The 14,403-nt window shown below is 41.4% G+C and overlaps 1 protein-coding gene across 1 annotated transcript; it reads right to left on the reverse strand.

Moving 5' to 3' along the window:
• Positions 1 to 209: 209 nt before the first annotated feature.
• Positions 210 to 13,590, reverse strand: zw10 (zw10 kinetochore protein). The gene is made up of 16 exons (XM_022194352.2): positions 13,232 to 13,590; positions 10,637 to 10,771; positions 10,449 to 10,550; positions 9,902 to 9,979; positions 8,323 to 8,482; positions 6,901 to 7,053; positions 5,627 to 5,824; positions 4,976 to 5,112; positions 4,651 to 4,833; positions 3,891 to 4,108; positions 3,685 to 3,756; positions 3,427 to 3,596; positions 3,117 to 3,247; positions 2,387 to 2,518; positions 1,653 to 1,855; positions 210 to 857 (listed from the first exon to the last, which is right to left on the reverse strand). The coding sequence occupies exons 1-16, from the start codon at positions 13,334 to 13,336 to the stop codon at positions 737 to 739; spliced, it is 2,298 nt and encodes a 765-aa protein (XP_022050044.2). The 5' UTR covers positions 13,337 to 13,590; the 3' UTR covers positions 210 to 736.
• Positions 13,591 to 14,403: the final 813 nt, after the last annotated feature.

A 14,403-nucleotide genomic window follows, 5' to 3' on the forward strand; every position in this document is an offset into this window, starting at 1 on the left:
TTTTTGTAATGTGGGCAATCAGGGCTCAAACTAACTCCTTATTTAATTAAATTCCTCAGAAAAAACCCTCAATACATTAGGAGTTATAGGAGATCCAAGACAAAGCAAATGGTAAAGAAATGAACAGGTAGCTATTAGAGCTACAGCCGCTGATCAAAGCATTTTCATTTCAGCACCCGCTCTGTATTCATTAAGACCAAACATTTAGAAAAGGTTCCGAGTCTTTGGGTTTATTTGAACAAGTAATAAATACATTATGGTGGAGGTGAGGTTAATGGATCGTACATGAGAATAATCAATAACAAATGAAAGGTCCAGAGTGTGTTTGTCAGAACTTGTTCAGGATCAGACAGAACAATCAGTACAGAGAAGCTGAGAGCTCTGGAAGAAGCGAGGGTGAGAAGTTTGACTAAGAACGAGCAGCAAAGTTAACCCTGAATCCTGCAGCACGTCAACAGAGGGTCAGTCACTGGTTACACAACCCCAGTCGGTTTGGTGGCGGTAAAGAAGCCTCCCTGTAATCTCTGCAGGACTAACTACAGCCTGACAAGGAGCACAGATGGATTACGACCAGCTGATATCGCCACATGATGCTTCCAATTCAAACCGTTCAGCCTACACGCATGGAAACGTTTACATCGGTGGATACAACAGAAAATGGAAATGAATAAAGGCGAATTTTCCTCAGAGGAAAAAGTGCTATCGTATCTTCCTGGCGTCTGTGTGATCCAACAATCTACTTGATCTTAGTCAGAGCCACAGCTCTCCTCTCTGTGTTCTGAAACAAGGCTCGGATCAGACTCTTCACCTCCGAACTGGAGAACTCCACGGCCAGCGGACCTTTACTGTCGGCCCACCTGTGGAGGAGAACCACAGGAGTCAGACGTTCAGACATGGGAGAAAACATGATGTTCTTTCATTATCGCTGCTCATGTTTGCACATAACTGCAAACTACTGAAATGCTGCAAGAAAATGTTAAAAACAAAACAAATTAGGCTCATTTCCATTCACAGGTTTGGAGTAAACAGGCCGTGTGGCATCGGAAAAAGGCAAAAATATATAACAGGCAGTAATAAACAGAGAAAAAACAAAAACAGACTGCAGAAAAAGACAAAAAAAACCAAAACAAAGTCTTTTTGTACTTTTTATAAATAGTTTTTTATGCAATTCGTTAAAGTGCATTATGGAAAAAAGGCTCTTCAAGTCAGTAGTAATAATATTAAGTAGAGCCCGACCGATACGGATTTTTTGAGGCCGTTTCCAGTATTTGGCAGAAAAAAATACCGATAACCAATGAATTGAAAATATATTGAATAAAATAACTTCCTTTTTGTCCTTATTGGTCCTCTATTCTTTTTTATATTATTGAGAATAAATTTCATATTAAGCAAAATTGGACAATAATGAGACAGAAAAAAAATACAAAAATAGCTTTAATAATCTGATTTTGGTATATTTTGGGAATTCATCAGGAATGACAAACAAACCCAAACAAAGTACAGCTTTACATAAAAATTTACTGAAGAAATTTAGTACTTTAATGTCTGTATGTAGAAATAGATTTAGGAAATGTCTAACATCCGTTCGATTCTTTTTTTCATCCCAGATGCGTTTTATTTATTCGTATTTTGCTGCGAAGTTTCTTTCCTACCTGTCGACGATCTCCTGCAGATTCGCCCGCAGCACGACGACGAGCTCCTTGAACGTGCTCCACTTCTTCACGTAGAGCGGCACCTCCTCCTGGTACTTCCTGTTCTTGTGCTCCTCGGCCAGAGGGATGAAGACCAGCGGACCTTCCTCGATGATGGTCTGACACAGAGTGTGGAGGTGCTCCCCGTCCTCAGACGAAATGTCCTGCAGACGGCCAAAAATATCATCTTTGATACACCGTTAATTAGCATTTAAGCAACTTCCTCCCAGGGATCAATAAAGTATTTCTTATTCTGAATTATTTGAAAACACAGCAGAGCATCTTCATATCTTACTCAGTAACATTTTGTTTAAGAGACTGGCTGTTTTTTGAATTTAATAAAGTTTATCAACCCAACCGGCGATCAGAATCTTTACCCACTAGTTCAGCAGGAAGGAGGAATTTATCATCTGTTGTTTCCTCACTAGGATGTCATTATTAATCAGTATTTATTTGTTTTCTGGTCTTAGATCTGTTTTCATGCAGACTTAGAAGATATTTTATAATTAAAAGCCTCAGATCCCTACACATTCAAGCCTGTAAAACTAATTAGATTAAGCAAAACTTCTACAGTAAATACTAATGGTACTTCTGATACTTATTTTCATGAGCATTTTACTGCAGAAACACGTCCGCACCGGCGTGAAACAAGGTCTAAATATATGTTTGGGCATTGCAATGGGACAAAGACGAACCTCGAGCATCATGATCTTGGCGATGACTTCAGTGATGGCCGTGTTGAGGAGGTTGCCCATGGCTTTGCAATAGATGCTGACAGGAAGGACGTCCTGCCACACCGTGCCGAGCTGCTTCAACTGATGGATGACCTGAAGCCAAACAAGCACAAGAGCGTGAGGCAGAAGAAAAGCTTAGAGCTGAGTGTTTAGTCGTCTATTTCAGCGGTCCCCAGAATCTGGGCCGCACAGAAAGAAGAAAAATGTTTCATTTTAGTTTCTGCGGAGTCTAAACTGCGTTTTATTTTGAAAAAAATGACTAGATTGTCTTCCGTATGTGCTTGTTTTCTGTACTTGACTCAGACGCAAAATCCAAAACCTGCCAAGATTATTAAAAAAAAAAAAAAGGTCTCTGGAGAGCTTCTTTGATAAATGGGAGTGGCTTAGACAGAGGGAAGTAAGAATTAAATACACATTTGGCTACAAAAGTCATTTTATTAATTTATGGACACTTTAAATAATAAAAACAAAGATTATTTATTATGTGTGTGATGACCGGACTGCAGAAAACTGTCTTCCTTGAAATTAGTCTGTGGTGTAAAAAAGGTTGGAAATCGTTGCAAATTCTTCTTCAAATTCTAATTTTTCTTCTTCAAATTCTTTTAAATCTTCAAATTCTAATTCTTCTTCTTCAAATTCTAATTCTTCAAATTCCCCCTGGCGTGGGGAGCGATAAAGGATCATCTCTCACCTGTCTGACCGCTTTGCTGGCTGCAATGTAGTTGTCTTCATCGTCCAGGTTGCAGAAGTTGTGAGCGGTGGAAAGTCTCTCCAGCAGTTCAGCTCTCTGAACGTTGAGCTGCGTTAGGAAGCACTGGGCGCCTGCAAGGAAAATAACGGAAAGTGTTCAGGCTGGTGGAGTCAAGCATGAGCTCACAATTGAAGGCAAGCTGAGGATCAAATATTAAGATACCGTAATGACATCAGCAGATATCGTGTCATAGATGAAAAGTTTTAAACAAAAGATCAGTAAAATCATTAGCAGCTCGTTTCTGGCTTACCCAGCTTCCTGAATCCGGGCACCATGTCTACAAAGGTTGCCACGCCGTCACTGAGGGGATTTGGGAGGTGGTTTCTGAAGTGGTGGCCCAGAGTGAGCAGGTGATGGGCCAGGTACATGCAGTTGTTGTGCTGGATGGCAGCTAGATGAGGAAACTTGAGCAGATTCTCCCTGACGGAGGAGCAGAAATAAGACAAACCGTTTAAACTTCCAGTGCCGGTTTGGTCTGATGTGTGCTCTGTGATGGAAACACTCTTACTTGTGGTACGTTGGCACAACGTCACAGAACAGCTGGAAAATGTTTCTCACAGTGAAGAAGAGTTGCAGAGCGCTAAGAAGAACAGAAAGACTCATTAGATGATGTCTGACAAGAATCAACCCAGCCTGTAAAGCACTAACATGCGTTACAGGAATCCTTTTAAGTCCATGCTGCTCATATTCACGTCTCTGAGGACTGAAACCTACCACTGAGTGGAGCTTCCAACGGCTTCACACAGGGTGCTGAGAGCCAGCTCCATCAGCTGCTGCACGGATTCACTGATTCGACAGGAAGGCAGACACAGACTCCAAGCAGAAAGCTGCTTTGAGTTCTCCATCGTCGCCGCCTCCTTCTTGATGTCTTGTTTCACCTTCGAACTCTGAGCAGGAAGTTTGGGGAGACGCAGCTTCGACTCCGGTGTGATCTAACAGAGAAGATGTATTACGTTAAACATGACTGTGGTGAGACAATCTGACCTGTGCCAAGTTAAATTCTCACTGTAAACGATTATAGAATTATTATTTATACGTATCTTTCTCAGAATTAAGACTAGTGTACATTCATTTTTCAGGACATTTAGCGGAACAGTTGAGGTGTAAACATAATTGGATCATTGACTGGTAAGTTCTCAGGTTTTATTCTTCAGCTACTACTCAAGTTGAACCTGTGGATTTCAGCACTATAGCAGAAAAGGACGACTTACAATCAAAGCATTTAATAATTGTCTGTATCACGCAAAAATGTGGACACACCCCAAAGGCAAATTATCCAAAATATAGGACAATTCTAGATGACTGGTAGACCAGACAGAGTCCAACGTTCAGAGACAAGAAAGAGCATGTTCAGGTGACTTCACAAATATGACGCGTGCTCAATATTTCTTAGCTTCTATTTCAGTGTAAGGCTAATGGATCAATCCCCAGCATCCATTTCATCCGTCCACACGTTCAGCTTCGGCTCACTTACTTTGACGGTGTTGTGCATCTTGGAGGTCATGAGTTTCCGCGCCGCCACGATGACGTCTTTGCACTTCTTGCTCGCAAAGTGACAGTTGACGTCTCTGGCGTATTTGAGCAGGTCTGTGGAGTCGCCCTGCAGATACTCCATCTCCTTCAGAGACTTCTCAAAGTCTTCCGTTTCCTTGATCACCTTGAACAAAAATATACATATTCAGTAAAAACGTATCTCTCATCAATAGTCCTTGATGTGAAAATCATCTCATAGATCAGCAAGACTCAGTTCTTCTCTGTAGGTAACCTTTACGCTACACAAACATCTGCTGGGTCCGTACAGTGTTGTATTTCTCCAGCTGGCTGCTGTTGGTGGGGATGGAGTGGACCAGACACTCGTGGATGATGCACCGGGACATTTCCTCCCAGATCAGCTCGCCCAAGATAGCCGAGAGCTTTTTATCACCGATGGAAACGTCTGAAAAAAAGCACAAAAGCAGCCTGCTCACTGAGGAATCTGCAAACAAAGTCTGAGGTAAACGAGGGGAATCTGTTCTCATTTAAAGGCTCTGTCACTACTTTGTAAATCCAAGTTAGAGAGACAATTTGTCCAGCTGCTGTCTTCATGGTGATCTGACTGGTTTGGGAATGAGAAACTGAACTGACACATACGACTCTTCAAGGCTTTTCCAGACTCAGAACAGCTCTTCGGTGACTACTAATGACAGTAAACATGATCGGTGCAATGAAAGAAATGCGTCTGAGTTACTTTATTTGGCATAATAAAGTCAAAGATGTCACCACGATTGTTATCTTTGTTGTGTCGAGGCCGTAAATCTCATCAACACAGATGCCAGAATCCAAGGTTTCCCAGCAGAGCGCCACATAGAACCAATGTGATCGATGTTCTTCACTTCACCTGTCAGTGGTCATAACGTTGTGGCTGATCGGTGTATATAATAACATATAAGCTCTGTGCGGCTGTGCTTTACCTAGCAGGTGTGAGTGCAGCGCCTTGAGCACCAGCAGCAGTTTGCTGTAGACCTGAGAAGGCGCCGATCGCTCCTCGTTGCTCTCCTCCAAACACTGCAAGGCCAGAATGGTTCCCTCGTCCTGCTGCTCCGTCACCCTCACCGACAGCGACGCATACATCACCAACGGCTTCAGCAGGTTCTTCAGAAGCACCTGACCTGAGCGACCAGAGGAACACAGGCTGAGCGTTAGATCAATACAGTAACTGGGGAGGAAAAAAAAAAAAAAAAAAAAGCACACGGTGTTGGCTTACTGCAAAATTCATCAGTATCAGAGCATACATCAGTGAGTAAGCAAAGACAAACCGTATGACAGAAATCATGTTAAAGAAGATAGTGTTTCTATTAGGGATGTGCGCACTAGTCGTTTAATCGTTTAACCGCCTACTCATTTATTAAACGTTTAGTATTTTACTAGTCGCCATGCAGCCCAACGCTCGTCCCGTCTGGACTACCTGGTTGATCCTGCCAGTAGCATATGCTTGTCTCTTCTTTCAACCCCCGCTATCCCCCTCATCATTAGTGGTGTTTTGACCACTCCAGCTACACCCACCACGTCCCTTCCTGCCACCCCGAAGCAAAGCATCGGTTCCAGTATGTGCTGCTCGTGGACTGTCATGGCGCACCGACCCGCTGCCGTTATGCACAGACGCAGCGGCACTTTCTGTCTCAGTGGACGACTGAACATCTTCATCAGAGGGTGAATATTCCTCTTCAGAATATGAGTAAGCCATTACTTGACAAAGTACTTTGTCAGCGTTGACCAGACCTCTCGGTACGGTGAGTTTTCTCACTCTAAAATGTGCCGTCTTGCGCTCTGATACGCTCCGACGGCGAGTCTCGTCTCCTCGGTTTTCAAACTCTGTAAACTCCAAAACTTTGAATGAAAACACGTCCACAACTGATGCTCAGATTGAAGTTCCAGATGTCCGCCATCTCCTGGTGTACAGTACATGAGGCACACGAGGCAGTATATTTGAAGCTATGGCTTGTTATGTTCAGCAATGCTGCTTGTAGCAATATTGCGACTTTGGCGCTTAAAGGGTTAAATTGCAAGTTTTCGGAACCGACTAGTCGCCAAGGAAATTAGTCGAAATTCCCATCCCTAGTTTCTATTGCATAATCCACTCAGCGGTTTATTTTCAGTCACTAAAAATACGCTAATAATATTCAATCAAAGACAGATAAGTGTCTGGAAGGCATATTTTATCATGTCATTGAGTTCTGGTTCTTACTGAAGAGCTTGATCTTGTGCTGGAGCTCTCCCTGGATGGCCAGAGCCTGGAGGACGCAGCACAGCAGAGCGGATGGTTTCAGTTCTCCGTCTTCACTGCAAGCGTTGCTCAGGTTCAGCTTCACCTTCAGGAAGGACTTCTGACCTGCAGGTTCTGGGGGAAGACATCCAGCTACACCTTCAGATAGTCTGTTAAGCTTTGACACGTAGAATAAGGGGAATACAGGAGGTCCTCAACTTACGGCGTTTTGTTGTTACCTCAGTACTGGTTGAGTGGAACTAGTTGGTGAGTGGAGCGACTGAATACGTCGTCACGCTGTGCTACAAGACAGCTTTGTTTACGTTTGCCGCCACATTGGATTATGCTACATTCACCAACTTCGTTACGGCTCCCAAGCACAAGTCAGACTTACAGTTTACATTTTTGTCAGTAATTCCCTACAGAGCTGTGTTTCAGTGTGAGCTAGTGACCGTTTGTCGTTACTGTTGTACAAATATGTAAACTGACCGACATCGTGATGTACGTAACGGCTTTGTTCACATTTTCACCGTAGTTCCGACTTAAGTTGAAAATGGACTTAGGTCACACCGTAGGATCAGAACTCCGATGTAAGCCGAGGACCACCTGTACTATTAAAACACTACATTATAAAATATATCTGTGTACAGGCCAAGTGGAAGCCATCCCTGATAACATCAGCCACAGCTATGCTACTTCAAGATGCAGTTTGACAGCTCTGATAATTTAACAAATCATCATTGCGGCAGCTACAAAATTCCCTAAATTTAATCTCAGCTGAGGAACTGTGTGACTCTGGACAAAGCAAAATGGCTGCATACAATTAGAGACTAAATTCTTATTGAGAGATAATTGCACGACTACTGCAACCTCCCCTTTGGTCAGACTGAAAGCTGACCCAGTAGATGGTAACAAAGTACAACATTTCTGGTTGTATTATTGTTTTTGCTCTCAGGAAATGTTGAGACTAATCCAGGGCCAGACACACCTGCAGACTTTAAAGCTAGATCTGGTCATGGGATTATTTAAAGCAAAACTGGACATGATAAAGATCTGGACAGACTCAACAAACGCTGACATCGAGTCTTATCTGAGACCTGGCTTAAACAATCTGTGCATGATAAAGATATTTACATTAAAGGCTCTCTCAGTCAGCAAATAAAGCCATTTTTTTTGAAAAATTATGACTAGAATTCATGCAGCTGAAAGGGGAGAACCATGAAGCACACAAACATGTAGATTCTGTATGGAAGAAAAGCAGATCCACGCGCTTTTAAGACAACACTGAGCGCTGCATTTAATGAGCTTATTTTGTTAAATGAAATGTAAATATAAGTCTATAATCAGTAGAGTACTGGCTCGACATCTGACACATTTCTAGCGGGTTTTCTCAGGACGCTTTACCCTTTGAGGACGGTAGTGTCCAGATGACGAGGCGCTTCCATTCGTCTCCCAGGTGGTAAATTAAGTTTTCTCTCTGCACCGTCAGCTCAGAGCTGATCGCACTGAGGAGCGGCAGCTGAGAAGTTTTCCAGCTCTTCAGTGAATCCGCGTTATCCCTCGCCTGGAAGAAAAATACGACCCATCAATCACTACGTTCAAAGTAAAAACAAAAGAGAAATCAGGTCAGGTAGGTCATCAGAAAACGCACTGCTCCATAGGAACTGTAAATCAGCATATTTGTGATAAGACTTCTTCCATCCTTCACCTCAGTTAGAGAGGCAGTTTGCCCAATTTAATAATAAAAATAACAGTAATACAGACAAGTCATAAAAGCAGAAGACAGAGGAGAAAAACTGTCATATCTCCACTTTTTTTTTTACTCTGTTTTATTATCATCCAGCTGCTGCAATGTGTGATTTCACCTTAAACACTAATCCAATGAAGGAAAAGCTTAAAAGATATTAAAGGAAATAAGAGAAAGTTTGAGGTCAGATATACAGACAGGACAGGAAGCCTTTAAAGTTTCTCCTAAAACGTGCTGGGGGTCGATGGAAAGACGCTACGACAGGAGTGATCTTTGGTAGCCGAGTTCTGCACAGTCTTCAGTCAATTAATAGATCTTTAGTTCTTAAACACTTCAGGTCAAAAGTTTGGAAGCAACTTCAAATTTCTGCCAACAATGCCTTTCCTAAAACCTAGTATGAATTCTGGGATGCATTTCCTGCATGATCAGACTTTGCTTTCATTGATGTGCACCATTTTCCTCAGTTTACCTTTAGCTATACGTTGAAGTGACCAGACAATCGCTGAATAAATGTGAACAAAAGAAAAGGAGGGCTGAATTTTAGGGTCACAACTTCAGTACAGAAGTTTAAAAAAAAAAACAGCTTTTTTTCCCTTTAGCTGTTTTGCTTTTGAGAGTTTGCAAACAAAACTTCCAATAAAGCTCAACTGTGTCCACATCTCTATAACTACCACAGAAAGAAACAGCTGCATAAAGGAACAAAAATACATTCTGATGAGCGACTCTATATATTAATCATGTTTATTCTGTTGCAAATGAAACTATAATCTTTTTTTGTACAAATCTGATCTTGCTTCCAAACTTTTGGACTGTGGTGCATCTATAAGCGCTGTTGCAGGGAGGTAAAAGCGTTTACAACAGACACACAGGAGGCCGTCAGCCATGTTTTTCTGTTGTCAGTATGTGTTTGACTGATACAGTCTGGTATGAATCTGATCCAGGCTGTCTTTTTATAGACATCACCAGTGTGACTGGTCACTGCAAGGCACAAATAAACACACAGTGATCCCAAATGAGCAGCGCTAATCTAACAATGCTCTATTATCCGACAGTAAGCACAAGAGGCTTGTTTTGTTCTTCCCTCTACAGATTACAACACTGACTGGCAGTGGTTTGTTGTTTTTACGAGGAGATGGATTTGTCTTCTGCAGTTTCAGGTTCGTTCATTCTGCAGGATAAAAATATCAGTTTTACATTCCCAGTCCAGTTCTGGTTCAGAGTAGAAGCAGCTCTTACCCTTTCCAGCTGGTTGGCTGCATCCACATACTTCTTCTCCTGTAAAGCTTTGTTGGACTCCTCCATTGCACTGTGAAACTGAATCATACAGAAGATAGATCAGCCTCATGCACATCCAGACATAAAATATCACTGTTCTCTGCTGAAGACAAGACTTTTATTTATATAAAGTGATGGAAAAAAGTTTTAGGACACCCTTAAAATTTTGCACAATCTCAAATATTATGAAATATTTGTGGATTTTTTAAAAATGTTTCTAAAGGTGTGGCTGCATGAAACAGACACAAACAAATACAAGTTTTTTTTTGTTTATTGTTTACAAGAGAAAGTAACAAAACGACCCAATACTCAAAATTCCTTACTTTTATGGAACCAATCAATTTTAAGTTTTTAATGGCTTTTTTCGGATTTGTTTAGTATTATGGCTGTGATTGGACTAAAAGGAATTACACTTGAAGACTTAAGAGTGATTCAATATTTCACAAATGTATGAGATGTCTGAAAACACAGAAAAAGATGAAAGCTGACTTGATAAACTATATTTTACCTCTTTCAGATGTCGGAGCATCGTTATGATGACCGTATTTTTCTCCAGCTGTTGCTTCAGCTTCGTGTATTCTGCCACGGCCATGTGGATGTTCGGCTGCATCTGGATGCACAAACAGCAAATACTTAAAAATCACAGCACGGTTTTAAACCCACCCACTGTAATTTATAAAAACGCTTCACACGTACCTCAGACTCAATACAAGTTTTAAGGGCGTCCATTTCTTTGGAGACCGTCTCAACCTGCACCATCAGATCCTCAGAGCCCTGAAGGGTCGGCAGGAAGTCGCTGTACCTCTTGTTTATCATCTCACATACTTCTTCCTGGGGGAAACGCATGAAGAAAACTGAGCTATGAGACAAACTTTATTACTGTAACAGACGTCCAACCGTTTGTGGATGACTAAAGTTATGTAGAAGCAAAAATCATATAAGGATTGTTACGATCCAACTTCTAGGGGGTGGCTGGATGTAACAAAAATAACCATCCATCCATCCATCCATCATACACCACTTTATCCTCACTAGGGTCATGGGGGGTGCTGGAGTCTATCCCAGCTGACTCGGGTGAAGGCAGGGGACACCCTGGACAGGTCACCAGTCTGTCACAGGGCTACATATACAGACACACAATCACACTCACATCTATGGACAATTCAGAGTAACCAATTAACCTCAGAATATTTTTGGACTGTGGGAGGAAGCCGGAGTACCCGGAGCAAACCCACGCACACACAGGGAGAACATGCAAACTCCATGCAGAAAGATCCCAGGCCCAGGCCGGGATTTGAACCGGGGATCTTCTTGCTGCAAGGCAAAGTGCTGACCACTAGCCCACTGTGCAGCCCACAAAAATAACCAGAATGTGTTATTGGTTGAGGTGAAGGGATTTATTGCTTAGTAGCAAAGGAACATAAAAGTTCCAACAATGAACACAAGACTGGTGAGTGTTGCTAAATCAAAGAACATAATAAAACCAAACGTAGGCTAACAGAGTTTCCCAAACTTATCTAAACCCAAAACAAAGCAACTAAACTCCCTAGCCAAACATAAGTACAACAGCAACACCCACCGCCAGTAACAAAAACTAATGAAACAGTGCAAAGACAAATTCAACAAAACTGGTGCCTCACATTCACACATTTGACCACACAGGTCACAAACACACACTGACCACAAACACACACTGACCACACAGGTAACGAAGACTCAAAACTCGAATGGCTTCTTCACTAAGCCCACAGTGTCTGTAGCACTCACCACGAGTGTCTACAGACCAAAGTGGTCTGCGGTACCCACCAACCCAACCACACATACTTGCAGACCACAACTCATCAAAATGCAAACAAATGATTACACACAGAAGCACCAGGGCGGACAGATCACAAATACCAGCCACACTGACTGACAGCACGGTTGCAGGTATATAGCCTGCAGGTGTGGCAGTGGCTGTGTTTGGTTGGTAAGAGGTGGAGAGCTGGACGGTGGCCTATTCAGGAAGGTCGGAGGGCGGGGAGAACAGGGCTGCAGTGCAGGTCCTCAGCTCTCGTGTTCTCAGCTGGAATGGCTGGCAGCTGGGGTTCCAGAGACTCTGGAACAACCACAGCTGAACCCACACATGTAATTTTCCCCCCACACAAAGGCCCAGCAGGACAATCACCACAAAAACCAGACTGCACATCAATACTGGTGGCCGTAACAGGATGAAAACATTCACTCAGTCAAAGTTGTCCATTCACAACAAATCATCACATTTGAGAGAATCGAACAAATCAGGGATTGCTTTATAATAAATAATGGATCTTACAATTTGTTCAGTGTTCAGCTGATCAATAGTCGCTGCAGCACTACTACTCCTGCCCATATATACTTATGATTAATACATTAAGACAAAAAATACTTAGATTAAAGGCGTTAACGTTAATTTTAACAACTGTCATACATTCCTGTTACAGCTGCAGTGATTAGTCATTTGATATTTATTAACTATTATCAACTTCGATATCAACTATTAAAATTATTGTCAAATAGCTGAAATAAATACATTTTTTGAAAAAGAAATCTAAACCGTCTCATTCCAGATTCTTATATTTAAATATTTTCTGGTTTGTTTGTTCTTCGTTGACAGTAAATTAAGTATTTTTGGACATCATTTTGAACTTTAAGATTCATTATTCACTATTTTATGACATTTTATAGACCAAGTAACTAACAAATTAATTGAGCAAATGAACAAATACAACGACACTGAAAATAGTCGTTAGTCGCAGCTCTAATTGCTCCACAAATGTTAAATCAGACTACTTTAGCAGCTGGTACTCTAGCTTGTTTACATTGACTTGACGGTTGGATGTTTGTTTACCTCATTCAGCTATACTACAATAGTTTATTTATGAGCATAATGAGAAGTCTCTGCATCAACACGGTGTCTTCTATAGTTTAAATTCAGTATCAACGTTGTTTTTAGGGTGAAAGTAAAGTTAGAGAGTTTCAAATATGCCCTGATGTTGAACTCAGCAGGAGCCACGTAGCCCAGATGTCAGCAACTGAGCCTACATCACATATGGAAAGCTAACGGTTATTCTAATAACGATGCCGTAAACTTGTTTTGAACTTTTTAGCTCTGCTCTGTGTTCGCTAACGGTGCAGTTAACGTTTATTTACAGTCGAGTGTTCCTCCAGGAATCACCGTTAAACCATCCAAACTGAGCTAACAGTCAGAGCTAACAGCTAACAGCTAGTTCAAACTTTACTCGGCTAATGCTAAGCTAGCCACTGGATTACCTTCGTATCTTCCACCTTGCGCGACATTTTGCTTATTTTCCCCGACAGGTCCTCTTTCTCCAGTTTACCGGAACTGGCGAGAACTTCGGCCACAAACGACGCCATGCCGTTTGATTAAATAGTGTTAAAATGTTTAAAGAAAACTGTGACAGTTATATGTCTATGGCAGCAACAGCGCAGGACCCGCCAGGACCGCTGATTGGCTCCTCTTCTTCTTCGTTGGTATTTTGATGACAGCTGCTGATCCTTCACCTCGAAAGGAACCAGTTGAGGTGGTTTGGACATCTGATTGGGATGCCTCCAGACAGACTTCCTTTGGAGGTTTACCAAACATGTCTGCCTGGGTGGAGACCCTGGGGCAGAACAAGAGGTGGCAGATGACTTCTGCTGGAGGAGGAAACTTGGAAGCAGGCTTCGATATTATAATATAGATATATTATTATAAAAGCAGAAAATGTGACAAAATGAGCAAGTTTTTTTTCAATGAAGATAACATTAAATGAATCATAAATCCAGTGTAGACATCGTTAATGACTATTCTAGATTTAGATTAGAAATCTTTAATGGAATATCTCCATACGGGTACAGACGAACATTTCCAGCAACCATCACGCCTGTGTTCTAATATATGCGTGTATGTATGTATATATTATATATATATATATATATATATATATATATATATATACACACACATATAATTTTGAATCCTTAATCTATTCCTACTTGTAACCTGGTGTCTGAATTTAGTGTTTTCCTTCACATGAAATGTTTCCACCATAAACCCATGCAGAAAAAATGTTGCATAAATGTTCACCATAATAAAGTAGTTTAAGTGTTTAATGTTCAAAGTTTCCTGGAAAAGAATGATCAGCTCTTTACTCAACGTTTCCTCCCAACTTTGAAATGAAACTGATGCCCATGACTGTAACTGACATGAATAATACACTGCTACTACTAGCAGCTTGTTGTATATATATGTATATATATTTATAAACTTCACTTCTAGATTATGCTACATGCATAATATTCATAGTAATAAGTAGAATATCAATTTAAAAGACAGGACACTTTTACTTTGTTCTACAGAGTTCCATCGAGGTGCTTGTGTTGTTCAGAAATGAAGGCACATATGAATCTGTCCTTTTTTCTTATCATCCACCAGAGTGTCT

This window comes from Acanthochromis polyacanthus, chromosome 17 (genome assembly GCF_021347895.1).
Source record: "Acanthochromis polyacanthus isolate Apoly-LR-REF ecotype Palm Island chromosome 17, KAUST_Apoly_ChrSc, whole genome shotgun sequence".
In the NCBI taxonomy this organism is placed as follows: domain Eukaryota; kingdom Metazoa; phylum Chordata; class Actinopteri; family Pomacentridae; genus Acanthochromis; species Acanthochromis polyacanthus.

Bases quoted from the DNA above. Each gene is read 5' to 3' on its own strand.
- zw10 (XM_022194352.2), bottom strand. From the start codon at position 13,336: ATGGCGTCGTTTGTGGCCGAAGTTCTCGCCAGTTCCGGTAAACTGGAG. The intron at 3,248-3,426 runs GTAAGCCAGAAA...TTTTCCTTGCAG, and splicing joins GCCCGGATTCAGGAAGCTGG to GCGCCCAGTGCTTCCTAACG. The intron at 858-1,652 runs GTAGGAAAGAAA...TCTCCTCCACAG, and splicing joins CTGCAGGAGATCGTCGACAG to GTGGGCCGACAGTAAAGGTC.